The 14,534-nt window shown below is 37.2% G+C and overlaps 1 protein-coding gene across 1 annotated transcript; it reads right to left on the minus strand.

Moving 5' to 3' along the window:
• Positions 1 to 5,442: 5,442 nt before the first annotated feature.
• On the minus strand, positions 5,443 to 6,679 carry LOC118743957 (ankyrin repeat and KH domain-containing protein mask). Its single transcript, XM_036476720.1, has 2 exons — positions 6,326 to 6,679; positions 5,443 to 6,234 (listed from the first exon to the last, which is right to left on the minus strand). The coding sequence occupies exons 1-2, from the start codon at positions 6,677 to 6,679 to the stop codon at positions 5,443 to 5,445; spliced, it is 1,146 nt and encodes a 381-aa protein (XP_036332613.1).
• Between the last annotated feature and the right edge of the window lie 7,855 nt (positions 6,680 to 14,534).

The following is a 14,534-nucleotide window of genomic DNA, read 5'->3' on the forward strand; positions in this document are numbered from 1 at the left end:
GTCTTCAAAAACTTTTATTTTGAGACTTATATCATAAGTCTTTTCATAATAATGATCATTGCGATAAATATTTTGAAGTCTTCAAAGACTTGTATTTTTAGACTTATATTACAAAAGTCTTTGCACAATAATTATTAGTGCAAACAATTTTTTTTTTTAGAACGGGAATTTTTCAGGACCTTTTCGAGTCTACTTAGGAATTAGTTCGGACCTAGTTGGGAACCAATCGGAAACTTGTTGGCGACCAGTTTAGTATTAGTTGGGGACCAGGAGTAGTTTGGGACCAGTTAAAAAGTCTCTAACTAATCGTGAAATGGTCCTGAACAAGTCCCGTCATTTAGGACTTAAAAAACTTTTTCGTGCTCATTATTATTATGAAAAGACTTTTATAATACAAGTCTCAAAATAAAAGTCTTTAAAGACTTAAAATTATTTATCTCGCTAACAATTACTATGAAAAGACTTTAATAATATAAATCTAAAAATAATAGTTATCGTTGACTTAAAAATTTTTTCTCACACATTAATTATTATCAAAATACTTTTATAATTCTTACGAAAGTTTCGATGACTTTTTTCAAACTCCGTTATGCGAACTTAACGACAGACGTATCTGTTTTTGATTGTGGAGTGCTCGGTGAGTACCACAAAAGTTAAAAATTAGTTTACTTATCTTCCTTTTTATTTCGACCAATATTGATTAAGATGTGGCAATGCCTTAAGATGAATAACGAGATAAAAAAATTTAAGTTTTAGTAAGCCCGGTTATTGAAAGACAAGTATCAAGTAGTTAACTACATTGCCTTTATTCGACTTCCTCAATTAGGTTTTACTACACTGAAGTGAATCCAGTTTAAATTGCTCATGTACGTTTTGTTGTTGTTGCAGTTGCAGAATTCAATTACCAACACATGCTTATACTCTAGACACAATTGCCAACAATCAAATAAATTGCCAGCAAATACTGAAAATCACAAATAAATTCACTTTTAGTCAACAATTAAAGCTTCATAAATCTCAACAGCATTTTTGGAGAGTAGCAGCTGCAACAACAGCCAACAGATCCATTGTGCAATTTCAAGATATATATTTTTTTTCAATTCCAACTACTTTTTTATTTTTTTAATGGCAACTAAATGCGTTATTTGGCGGCGCTATTGCGCTCTGCTGCCAGAATGTCCGCCACATAAATCCTTGCGGAGTTGGCGGCGAGACTAGACTAAATTCGCAGCAGGGAATGCGCTCTGAGTTCAGTAGTCTAGCGGCGCTAAGCAGTGTACAGTTAGTCTGCTGCTGCTTAATCCAATGCATTGCGCTAATTCACTGGCAGCAGCCGCTGCAGCTCAGCAACTACGCAACGAAAAAGAGTTGAGTTGGCCTTGCAGGTACTACGTACATAGATGTGTCAGGGATGGGCGCCACTGAGCTAAGGCATTCAACCTCATTGCTTTTTTCCAGCGTCTAATTGAGTTGTACACGCTACTAATTGCATTTGATTCTTATGGTTGCCATAAAATACCAGCAACGTCAACGAGCAGCAGTGGAGTTGAGTTAGAGAGGCAGAAGGTGTGAAACAGCGAGCAGCTTCAATTTGATTTTTTTTTTGCCCATATCCTAGCAGCAATGGCATTTTCGAAGACATTGATAGTTCCTGAAGGTAGTCAGAGTAGCGGAAAGCAACGAGCTAAGATGGTAGTCGAAGGAGGGACAGCGCTCGGGGAACGGTTGCTAGTACAGGATCACCGCTATGCGATGCTATAAAATTTTTCTTGAAATAATTAAATTTTATTACAGCAAATGAACCCGAATTGAACGAACCGAACAGCTATGCAGTTGCGCTTGGCGAAGTGAATGTGTGTGCGTGCGTGTGTCGGTGTGCTTGCGAAATTTATTGTTTTTTCTGCCATTTTTCACTCACTAACTCTCTCTCTCTCTTGCTTACTCACTTTTAATTAAGAAGCAATCATTAAATTAAACCAAACTCATTTTGGTGTGCAATAAAAACGTTGTGGCCTTTTTGCCTTTGTGGCATCGTAGGTGTTAAGTCGTCACTATTGCGACAAGCCAACAAGCAAGCAAGCAGGCTAAGCGCAATGCGGTGAGGTGCTTAAATTCGCGGCAACGAGGGAGGAGTAAAAACATTTTTTGGTCGATAAAGCTTTCACTGGCACCTGATGCGGTCGCTCTCGCTGCCGCTGCCGCTGCCTCTGCCAATCAAATATTCACTTCGTTACATGTGGGGCTATGCATGTATGTGTATAACTGCTATTTTTTAATTGCATAAAAATGCAATTTCGGCGCAAAAGTGAGTGCAAGCGCATTGGTAAAGTGATTAGAGATGCCAAAAATCGCATTACGAGAAATAAAAATTTGATAGTTCAGGATATTGATGCTGTTATATATATTTCTATTTCAATGCAATACGCAGATTTACTTTTTTAGCGTTGGCGGCACCTTAAATTTATTGAACATAAAAAAAATCAAATATAAAAAAATTTAATACGCCAGTAAAAAGTAGTTCTTCATAAATTTACTCTTCATATGTTTGTCAGCATTATAAAACCATTACAAGGTAAATTTATTTTCTCAAATCCTTGGAAATGATTTTTTTTTCTCAAATTTAGTAACCTGGCCTTGATAAAGTGCCACTTTTCAGTACTGTAGCTAAATGCCTCAAGAGGTACGTATGTCCGAAGACGGATGTCCCTTATCAATAAAATGAATTTTTTTCTGTCAGAACGACACTTATAAAAAAAACTCCATAACAAATTTAAAATACTTCCAGAGATTTTTTATCCTTCCAGAGATTGTATCCTTTTTTAATAACTCACATTTTTTCCATGAGCAATGGATAAATTTTGTATACACAACTCCAAAGCAAGTTCCAGCATTCTTCCATAAACATTTCCAGGGATATGTGTCAAGAAAAAGTCAATTTGTACAGGAATTGCCACACACGTTTTTCTTATAACCCTAATCTCCTTCCATGAATTTAAAATTGATTTTACATACCCCAGTACCAAGTCCCAGTACTCTACCATGAACACCTCTAGAGATATGCAGTATATAACTGTCATTTTTCTCCATGAGTATGGGATTAGTTCCACATATATACATAAATATGTATTTCCATACCAAGCGTGAGTACTTTAACCCAAATATTTGAAGAGATACGCAATACGCTACGTCTCTTTTCCAAAAACGTCGATTTTTCCCTGTGAGTATGAATTTGATTTCACATATATATCTGCATACCAAGTTCCAGTTCTCTCCCACAAATACTTCCAGAGATACATATGTATGTATTATGAAAATTCCAATCTGTACGGGGGGCCTTGAGTTATCGGAATTATTTTCAGTCTTAGGCCATCCTTGTGGAATCCGTAGTAATTTCGTTCTGATCGGGAAGCCGGTTAAGGAAATAGCTTATTTTCCAATCTAGGTTATAAGCTATCTGTGTGCAAAATTCTATGCAAATCTTTTCAGTCGTTTCCGCATGATGGTTACCCAAACATCCAAACACAACAACATAAAAACTTTCACGTTTATAATATTAGTAGCATATATACATATGTATATGATTAGATAGATTTAGCTTTTCGAGTAGGTGGCAACCCTAACCAAAAATATTTTGAAACTAAAGATTTCTTACAACTCTTCGGTTTAACTCTCATATTTTAATATTTAAATCTTGGCAAGCGACGAAGCCTACTCCAAAGCCACATTAGAACATTCTCTGTGTCACTATCTTGCTTAGATAGGTCGCACCTAAGCCAGCTCGGCTCGACTTTCTTCTTCTATCCGAAGGAAATTGCAGGTAATTGGATTGGAAAATTATGAAAAGTATGCTTCCGCTTTTTTGGTAACACGAAGAACCAGCTAATATTCTATGAGATATCACAGATCAGCCGAGCATATCTAAATTTAATAATTTAGGTATCGTTAGCTGGCTTTTGACCTTGACCTAATATTAAATTTGACCTGCCGTCGGATTTCAAAAACCGCTATCCCAGTTTTGATAGTCAAAAATCACCAAAAACCCCCTTAAAAAATAGTTATGTGTTCTTTATTCGCGTGCCCGGGACACGATGTAGTTTTCGCAAAAAAAAAAATTAACTGTAGGGATAGCTATCATAACGCAAGATAGACTAAATTAATTACAATGAAATTAAAACTACAAATCGCAGAATCCTTCCAACCACTCTGCCCCACAGCTGCAGACTTTGGCGCTGGTAAAGCGATAATTGAAAAGAATAATGAAATTAAATAGAATGTGAAAAAGTGCGAAAAAAACGAAGAGAAAGATAAAAGACAAACAAAATGCACCTGTTATAAAACCTGGCAAAAAAGTAAAAAGAAAATGCCAAAGAAAATATCCAGCTTGTCTCACTTGCAGGTGCACTAACCCAGTGAGTTATATAGCGACTACTACGAGCACAAATGCTGCTGTTATGTATTATCATAAAGGCGACAATGATGAAGAAAATGGTAATGATGTTGATGATGCTGTTAGTTGCTTGACAAGAAGCAAAAAAAAAAATAAAAATATAAAACAAGAATACCATCTTTGCTGCTGACTCTTTATGGTGGGTGATGCGGTTGTTTTGCGCTCTTCTTGGAGCTGTTGATGGCAATGACGCTGGAGTGAGCGCTGTAATTCCAAAGTTGATGGGAGTAGATGAAAAATACAAAGCAAACAGATGCAGCATTTTTGAGTGACGTTGCTTAAATTTAGTGGGCCACGTATGTATATATGGGAGAGCTGCTTCTTAAGACACGGTTAGCTTGGTTTTGCTTGAGTTAAAAAAAGTTTAAAATTTGATGGATCACCCTCTGCTGTATCACATCACTCCTAAAGGAACATAAGCATTGAATATCCTTGCAAAAAAAAACAAATGCCGGAAGACTAATCAAGAGCATTTTAATTGAGTCTTCGATAAATTTCAAATCATTTGGCTCGAGGAAGAAATCTGAGTTGGTTTTTATAACGTACGTAACAGAATATAAAAACTTAAACTAAAAAGTAGCGCCATGAATCAATCAGCTAGGCTACAACAAAAGCCACCAAACGCGGAAATATAAAAAAAACTACTAGTACTTTCAGCTAGCTAGCCTTCTGCTAAGTGCAAATTACTTTTAAAATTTGTTTCCATTTCGGTTCCAAAACTTTCGCTATGATAAAAAATACGTTTATAAAAAAAATACTTGTATATTTTTTTTTTTTGAAAAAATCATCAAAAACGACAAAAAATCAGACAAAAAAGCGCAAATAATTACAATCACATAAAAATCACAGCCACGTCAAAAAGTACCAGTTTGTAGGAGTCAGTAAAACACATAAGTCCGTCAGTCCAATCCCCATTTGTCCTGTCTCCTAATTCGTAACCCTTCTCCCTCTCTTCCTAACTCCTCTGCATTTAACTTTCCTTCACAACCCTTCTTTCAATCGACAATGATTACTTCATCGACGAATAGCACATCGTCGCCATCTTCAACGTTGTCATCATAAAACTCGTCAAACGCATCCTGCAGCGTCTCATCCGCTAGCTGCTCTTCGCCATAATCATCCATATCATCGCCCATTTCGTCTTCATCTACCGTATCGTAATCGTAGTGATCTTGGTCGTCGTTATCTTCATAGTTCTCATCGTCATATCCATTGAAAAAGTATAGGTCATCGTCCTCATCATCCCCATCTTCTTCGTCGTCATCCTCTCCGTCTGATTCCTCGTCTTCTTCCATATCAACATCATCACCCAATGACTCTTCATCTTCCTCTTCTACATCTCCTTCCCCAAATTCTTCCTGTTCATATCCCACATTTTGCTCCCAATTCGCTTCTAAATCCGCTGCATGCAACTCCTCGGCTTCTTCATCTTCACCTGCAGCCTCGCTTGCACTGACAGTCGATGCAGAGTTCGTAGGCGTGCTGATGCTGGCTGCATTGCCAAAGGTGGTGCCGGTGTTGGTGCCGAAAACATCCAACTCCACAGCCATTGCCATGTACTCTTCCAAGAAGTGGATTTGTTCAACGGTTGCTTCGGCGGCAGCTTCTGACAGCGCAGTGGCAGTGACTGTAGCTGCAGCTGCTGTCGCAGCGGCGATGGTGGCTGATGATGGATTTAGGCGCATACGTGTGGGTCCCAGCTGGCTGCTACTGCTGATGCTGCTGATCACGGTGGCTGAAGTAGTGGCTGTTGCGCCATCTGTCGTTTCCGAATGCTTCCGCTTGACCTGCTCGAAGCGTGTGAAAGTGAGGCGATAATATACATATATTCTTCAATTAGGGTAGGAAAAGCAAAGCAATTTATGCTCAATAACTTACTAAACGGCGCTTCTCTTTCATCGAACCGCGGCAGATGGGGCAGCGATTGGCCCAGGCATATTTCTGATACGATTTATAGACATCCAGGCAATCCTTGCAGAATGAGTGTCCGCATGGGATGCGCACCGGGTAACGTTTCTCGTCCAGACACAGCACGCAACGTTCGCTTTTGTTTCCGCCACTTAAGGTTTTGTTATCGATAACGCAAAGGTTGGTTGCTTTGAGCTTTGCTAACTTTTTCGAATCGCTGTTAGCGTCGCTGCTTTGGCTGTAGTTGGGACTGTTGCTGGAATTTATGTTACTGTTATGATTATTGTTACTATTATTGTTGTTGTTGCCAGTCATGTTATTCATGATTCGTGTGGATTTTTGGCCAATCCCTTCTGAGCACGACTGTTTAGTCAGTTCAAATCTCGATCGGATTCGGCCTGTCAATTTGCTGACAACTTTTCTATGTCTCGCTTTGTATGTTTTCTGCTATTCTTGACTGTTGAATGCTTCAAGTACTTGACGTTGGTATATTTATTGCTGCTGTTGTTGTTACTGTCTTTTTGTATGATAGTTTTTGGCGTCGACGTTTGGCTAGAATTCAGCTAGCTTGAAATTATAGACATGTATAGTACTAGAAATAAATTATCTGATAAAATTTAGTATAAAACTGTTTCGTGAATATTTATATTTTTAATTTGAAAACAAGTTTCTTTAAAGAACACAAAAAACGTTAGCATTTAATGTGGCATGTGAAGTATCAAGCTTAGGTAGGGCAGTTGGGTAAAAAATAAAGTTAAAGTTGTATACAAGAAACACACCGTACGAAAAATATTATGCTCTCGAAATTCTGTAGCACTTTCTATACAATTTTTTTTTTTATCTAATCTATTTTAATCGTTAATTAAAAGAACACAAATTATGATCTTCCTAGACGAATGCCAGGTTCTGAGGTAAGTCTGTGGATGAATTGAAATATATTAGCATTTGCCGGGCTGAAAAATTTCACTCGTTGTGGCCCAACCATCTGCAGACACTCCTGTGTGTGTGTCCTCGGAAACTAATAGTGTCGAAGAAAATCAGTTCGGGGCGACAAAACTATGCTGACCTCATAAAGACGAGGTTGCCCATCAAACTGCCAAAGTACGTACAAGGCATAGTCGAAAGAACGTGTGATAAAGCCTCTGTATTAAGCTCAAGTTCAGACTAAATTTTTTTCCACATGCCCACATGGTCCGTGTGCCCCAACCAAGTGTCTTCTCTTGATAAAACTTGCAAAGCTTTTTATCGCAGAATATCTTACTAACATACCAATTTTATATCAACTTTCGACGACACTTCAATCTACTCAATCTCCTATAATCTAAATAAAAGGATATCGACAAAAAGGAGTAAATTTTGGCTAGAGATAAGAAATACCAGGTCTTTAAATCATAATGGCGAGCCGACAAACCGTAGAACGGCCAATGCGCTTGAGAAGTTCCCTGGGTGTTCAGGAAACCACGGAGAGTAACTTACTGAGTAATATTGCAACGTTAAGCTAAGTGTACACGGTAGAGAAATCTCGCAGTTTTAGGAGATATGTATTCACTCTAACTAGAGTCAAAGTAGAGAAATCTCACGTACTCTACTAGCTGTGTGCATGTATGTATGTATATCAGAACCCCGATTTAGAAACTAAAGGTGGCACCCTCCGCGGTACGCTAACCCTTCGTCGTTTTGACAGCATTCACCTAATCGCTGTCGTCATAAGCTACTTTTTCTCACTAGGGATGAAAATAATATCTTCAAATTGTACTTACATATATAAATAAATGTACCTAAAGACTAACATCCAAATTCATAAAAAATAAAGAAGACTTTAACTGCTTTTTAAATCGAAAATGTGTATGAAAATGTCACTTTATAAAGCTCAATAAATCTATTTTATTTTTTTTATGAATTAGGCCATAAATTTGTATTTTTATGTGTATAAATTTTTGATAGTAGGGTGCACCCTCTCCCTTCGGTAGCACGTATACTTTTGGACTCACATCAAACAATCTATGCTATTAACCATTTCCTTGAGAGGAATTTCTCCGTGCAGGTTTAGCCAAAACTATATAAATATTCACCAAGTTGAACAAGTTGGGACTGGCACTCTGACAAAAGAGCAGCTTAGCTCAAGCAAGGACTGTTGCCACAGTGCCAGGCCCCTTGCTCAATTTTATGATTACCCCTTATGATTTAACCAATATTTGTGTCCCTTTTCAAAGTACGGATACTATTGGAAAAGCCGTTGAAATTCCTATGAAAATAAGAGAAAATTTCTCAATAAGTTACATGACTACATTTTAAATGTACCTAAAATGGTGTGCTTGTACCGAATATAAGATTTAATATCCTAGTTACTTCAAAATTTAAAAAACTGTGGTGAAATTCATTTGCAAGACTTTACCATCGCCTCCGTAGAGCAAAAACTCTATTTAGCTTGCCAAATGGAGCGTAGAGTTCTCGCAGAATTTTCGATCTAGTTGCGATGGACTGTGTACACGGCGAAAAATTCTCGTTAAATAACTCTCCCCAGGCTGCGTAAGTGAGTCTCTCGTAGAGCTCTATTAAGTGTTTACACGTCTCTAATGAGATTTTCGTCTAAGTCTCGCGTTTCGAAAACGCCCTATCTCGCAAAACTTCTCAAGAACGCCCTACTTCAGAATTTGATTGAAAAACACCCTATCTCAGAATTCGGTTTAAAAACTGACTGAAAGAATTAAAATTATTTAATACCGAAAATCGATTCTTAGGGTAATCTGAAGTTTGCCTCCCTGTGCGACACGCCTTAACCGTCTCCAATCGGGAACAAAATTTACATGTATGTGATATCTTCGACTATAGTGGCAGCGACATAGGGGCTTTGGAAATCTGATGTAAAAATTTGCTTCCTACACTTAAGGACCACCCTAATGTACATATGTAGATATGTTAGTATGTATGTGCATAGCTGTGAGCTCTACCTGGTGAGATTTTGCTCTTATGGTACTATTTTTATTTTAAATTTACATCTGGCTAATTTACCTTACTTCGTCCCTGTCAGCATACATATGTATATATTTGGGTATGTACATTTCAGTGTATACATTTGGTTGGCGCGAGTGTACAAATCTTATTTAAAATTTATATGATTTTAAATGCACCGTGTAAATGAGATACCAGCACAGGTAATTTCAGACATATAAATAAAAATGAACACACTGCAACCCAGCAGGAAAAGAGAATCTCTGCAAACACATGTAGTTAAAGAAATGGAAGCAGATTAATTTTCTAGTCACTTCAAATATTTCATATTTCAATGCGGAACAGATGACTTAAGCTTTGCAAGAGAATAGGTTATGAAATCTACTTCAACATTGCCAAGATCCGGTCCTTCATTAAATCATCTATGTTGCCGCTCTGGTAGCAAGTCAGATATCTGATCATGATTTTGAACAGAAAAATGACCTTGCGTGGCATTGTAAAGAACTAGATCCACAATCCCGGCTTCGACTAATGCTTCGGTATTTAATCGGGGTTATTATCGACCACACCGCTTGATGTAAACGCAGCTAAGAGAATAGATCTCCAGTCGACTGCTTTCTGTTACAGCTGCCAACACTCCTTTCGCCAGTACTTTATTGGTAGTCTGGCCTGAACTGAGTGCAACTTCCAGGGAAGGGAAGAATTTATGCTGTCATAATGGGCTCATTTGAGTGTGCCCCCTTTCAACGCCGAATGAGGGCAGCCGCGATAAACTAATCTAACTTAGTCTGGGACCCATTGGAACGTGGGTGTGCATGACAGATTAACTTGCAGCTTCTCATTTAACTTCAACGGTAGCTAAGCAACTTGTTACGGAATTCTAACAGACCAACTATTATTATTTTTTTTCTATAGAAAATAGGCTGTTGGAAGACATCTATGGAAGAGAATTTTTTTGCTTCGTACTTCGATGCGCCCAGTTGAAATGGGCCATCAGTTAGAATTATTGGGTAATGAGGCAAACCTAGCCAAGTTTCGATGTAAAACACTCCCGCCTCTAACCGCTCATGATCAGCAAGTACAATATGCCACTAAGGGCCGATTTCTAAAGTAGCTTTTAAAATTTATCAGCCCTATAAACAAATTTTTTGAGCAAAAACTTTAAAAATTCACTTGAGCAAATGGCTCTAAAGCTTTAGACTTAACGCATAATTTTTGCTTCGCTTGAAAAGCACGCTTCACGGAGTAATATTTGTCTGATGGCTCTGCCCAAACTCACCTATTCGAGCTTACATTTTTAGGATATTTACCCTCTGCGACTGATGTGGTAGTTTGACAGACACCGAGAGTTCGAAATTTTTCCCGTGCTTCAATAGCATTGATTACTAAAAACCCCTATTTTTCGACATATAGTCATATCATTAATAAGTATTAAAAATATAAATATATAACTTATATATTTTGATCTGGAAAATTGGTGTCTGAGAGACTATACGTCAGTAAAATAGGGACATTTTAATCACGTTAGTAGCAGAGGGTAAAGCCTTGCCTTTGAAGATCAGCTATTTGGATAGGATTTTTTTCTTTTTGACAATTCAGGTGCTCCTTTTCCGACCGGGATATAACGGCACATATACTTTTGTATACATACTCACATATATATATACAAAAATTAACCATTCTGCTTCTGCCTGTAGTCTTGAAAAATGTTCTTTCCAGGCTATTAGTGGAGTTGACATTTCAGCAAAAAAAAAAAAACGATAAAAATGAATTTGCACTGCTATTAAATAGCCAACGTGTGAAGAAATTTACGTAAGTAAAATTCCCATTCAAAGGAGAAGTGAAAAGCAGCATTCACAGCTCTTGTACGCGCACATGTTTGTACAAGTATTTTCAAGCCAGCATACGTTGCTACTTAACTATTAGATCTAGATCGTAATTTCATACGGCTTTCACTTGCTATCCTCCTATGGTACACAGAGTGCTGCACTATCGCTTTTATTGCTATGCTCAACGCTTTTCCTTTAAATGGCTTTGATGCGCTTTCAACGCCTGCATTCATGCAATGTTTATTCGAGCGTAAGCCTTTTGTTGGTTGCCGTGCAGCCAACATTAACAAAGCGTATTGAGTGTCAACCAACTGGACAGCAGCAGCTATGAGAATGTCTTTCATGAATAATAGCAAAAGAATGTATGCACATATGTATGTAATTGCATAGCGTCATGCGTGCGTGAATGTGAACTCATATATATGTATGTACAAATGTGCTTTAGCTAGAATTCATTAGCTAAATGCATGGCTGTAAAATTGCATAATTTCTTAACATAAACATAGGAGTTCTTTTACTGCCAATTAGCTGCATACTTTCAGGCTGTATGCATCCTATAAAGGACTCAGATTATTTAGCTTCAAGTTGGAAATAATTGTTACATATATTTGTTTAGACAATTACCAAAGCATAAATATTTGCTACAAGTTAAGTGGTTAATAAATAAATGTTTTCCTTATAAAAAAATAAAATATTTATTTACCCAAACACTTGCACATGCCAGTTTGCCAGCTTTGCAGAGTTAAATAATTTACGTTTGGCAAACTTCAGTATTAAAGATTTGCAAAATATGCAGGAAGAAATATTTCGGCCTGAAAGCAAATACCGAGTGCTGAAACGCCTGAATGTATGCAAGAAAATCTCAGTAAATGCTGCAAATAAATATTGGTTGACCGGCTGTCTGGCTGTGCGCCCGTATGCCTGTCTGTGTGTTTATTTTGTGAACTCTTCAACTGCTCGGCTATATGTGTGTATGTACACGCCTGTCTGTCTGTCTTGCTGTCCGCCGATTGTTTGAGTTTGTGTATCGTGTATCGCATAGTTTTCCATTGAATGCTTCTTAAGTGTATCCTTGGCTAACACTATGTGAATGAATAAAGTTGCAGTATGTAAATATGTACATGTACACACATGCACACCCACTTATCATTGCAAAGTGACACACATTTGTCGGCACATCCTTCCGCTTGCATTCATTGTTCATTCGGGAGTCATTCGTACACAGCTTCTATTCCATTGCATGCCACTTGCTAGCCACTCAGTTTGCCATTCACATGCATGGGGGAATTGGCATACTCACATGCCATGCTGCTACATAAACACGATGCAAATACAAAATTTTGATTAAATTCTGCTACGATATTTTGTTATATCTTCGTGTTTTTTTTACACTTTTCGTCCACTTCTATTGGCCTCAATTGAGTCATTCAAGCGTGCAGACAAAGCAAATCAAAAGCAAATAAAAGTTTGCATAAAATATTTATTTATCCAAAACATGAGTGCGACGAGGGAGAGAGGAAGAGCACGCCGTGGGTTTTTATTCCTTTGGCAGAATTTCTTAGCTCCCTTCTTAATAGAAATCGTATGCTCTTTAAGGACGAGTGTAGTTGTGTATAGAAATCGGAATATATGTAGATGTATTCAAATATATATATATATATATTATTACCAAAAAGTACACATCCGAAACGGAACAGGATAAGCCCAGCAAACCAAAGTTCCCGAAATCTTAACGAAATCTTTGGGGGTATCTCAAAGAAAATTAAATGAAGTGGTTGGCATGAACTCGTAAAGAAATTTCTGTATGAAAAATAAAGAAAATTCTGAAAAACTTCTGCAAGAAATTCTTAGCAGCATTATTTTAAATTTTTTACCGATTTTCTTCGAACGTGCATGTTTTTCGTCAAGAGCTGGTTCTGCCTTTCAATTGCCTACCGAGGCCAAAGTTATCCTTCGTTTAATCTCCAAACTGTAATGCATTTATTCTTGAGGTTATATTGCTTCTAAAAGCGGGTATATGCGTCCACCAGTTCGCCGCAGGTAGGTTTGAACAGATAAGTCACTACAAACTCGTTTCCGAGGACTCACCTCATCTTGATCGGGAGAAAGAACGTGGCTTGGGTATTTAAAATTACATTAGAAGTGCGCTATGAAATTCTAAGCTTGCAGGAACGAAGTAAAGGTGAATTCTAGAAATTATGGTTATGTTTATGGTCCTGTTAAAATTGCTAATGACTCGTTTTATTCCCATTTCTCAAAAAATGTCAAATATCACTTTAGAAGAGAGAATTACTGCTGAAGACAATTTTTTAACCGCAATTATATTTTAACAGCGAGCTAACTTTGGAAAGCCCTTTTGGGGTTTTTAATTCTAGATTAGTACTATTGACGTGTTTACCGTTTTTTCGTTAGAAAAATGTGTTGCAATTGAAATGAAATAAATCAAGACAAAGTTTTCGCTGTAAATCATAGCCAGCTCACTGCTTAAACAAGCTACTTCTAATACCTTTCAAAGTCAATGTTTGAACTTCTTTTACTTTGAAGAATAAAATAAAATTATTTTGATAATTTTTTAAAGATAACAAAATGAGTCGTTTAACAAAACGATTATTTTTTTCGGTAAACGGTAAAACTAACGTTATGATGCATCGTTTTAAAATACTACAAATTAAATACCAAATACCATAGACAACCCAATATACGATAATTTCTACAAAAAAAAACATTTTTAATTAGTTGTAAATCTCACAAAAGGTTTTTGGTGCAGCATGGCGTATGAGTAACGCTATATTTTTCTTCATGCTAGAAAGGTGTTAATTCACAAATGGAAATGTGGCAGAATAATAAAAGGGACACTCAAAGTTTAAATCATATCCGACGAGTGTTTATAGCAGCTGAACTCCTTACCGCAGCGCAATTTATTGTTCAAATGTTTCATAAGAATAGACCAGCAGTACTCTGACGCGTTCAAATCTGGGATAGTAAAAATTCAGTTTTTCTGTACTTTCGATTCAAGAATTCCGCAAGTAGTTTGTTAAGAAAGAAGAAAATTGCTTCAATATTCATAGAAATTCAGTGATTTAACACTAAAAGTTTTCGTTAAGAACTTCGCCTTATGGTATCGTGAAAAATCTAACTGATAGCCAAAGGAAACAGGTCATAAAACGAGTACTCCAAATGGTTATTTATGAAATCAAGTTAATCCAGAAGCATATTTCCTTTAATCAATAAAAATTCACAAACAGCAAAGTACGAAAATCCACTCCATACCATATAGCCTTTTGGAAAATAATTACTAGGGGTATTCTCTGAGTCTTGCAAAGGCCTTGCATGGTGCACATATTGCACGGATTGCACGGTAAAAACCGGTTTTCGTACGGGACAGCTTTGCAAACCGT

The sequence above is a fragment of the Rhagoletis pomonella genome, unplaced genomic scaffold (genome assembly GCF_013731165.1).
Source record: "Rhagoletis pomonella isolate Grant_MI unplaced genomic scaffold, Rhpom_1.0 Rhpom_scaffold_00007, whole genome shotgun sequence".
NCBI classification, from domain to species: domain Eukaryota; kingdom Metazoa; phylum Arthropoda; class Insecta; order Diptera; family Tephritidae; genus Rhagoletis; species Rhagoletis pomonella.

Bases quoted from the DNA above. Each gene is read 5' to 3' on its own strand.
- LOC118743957 (XM_036476720.1), bottom strand. From the start codon at position 6,679: ATGAATAACATGACTGGCAACAACAACAATAATAGTAACAATAATCAT. The intron at 6,235-6,325 runs GTAAGTTATTGA...CGCTTCGAGCAG, and splicing joins TGAAAGAGAAGCGCCGTTTA to GTCAAGCGGAAGCATTCGGA.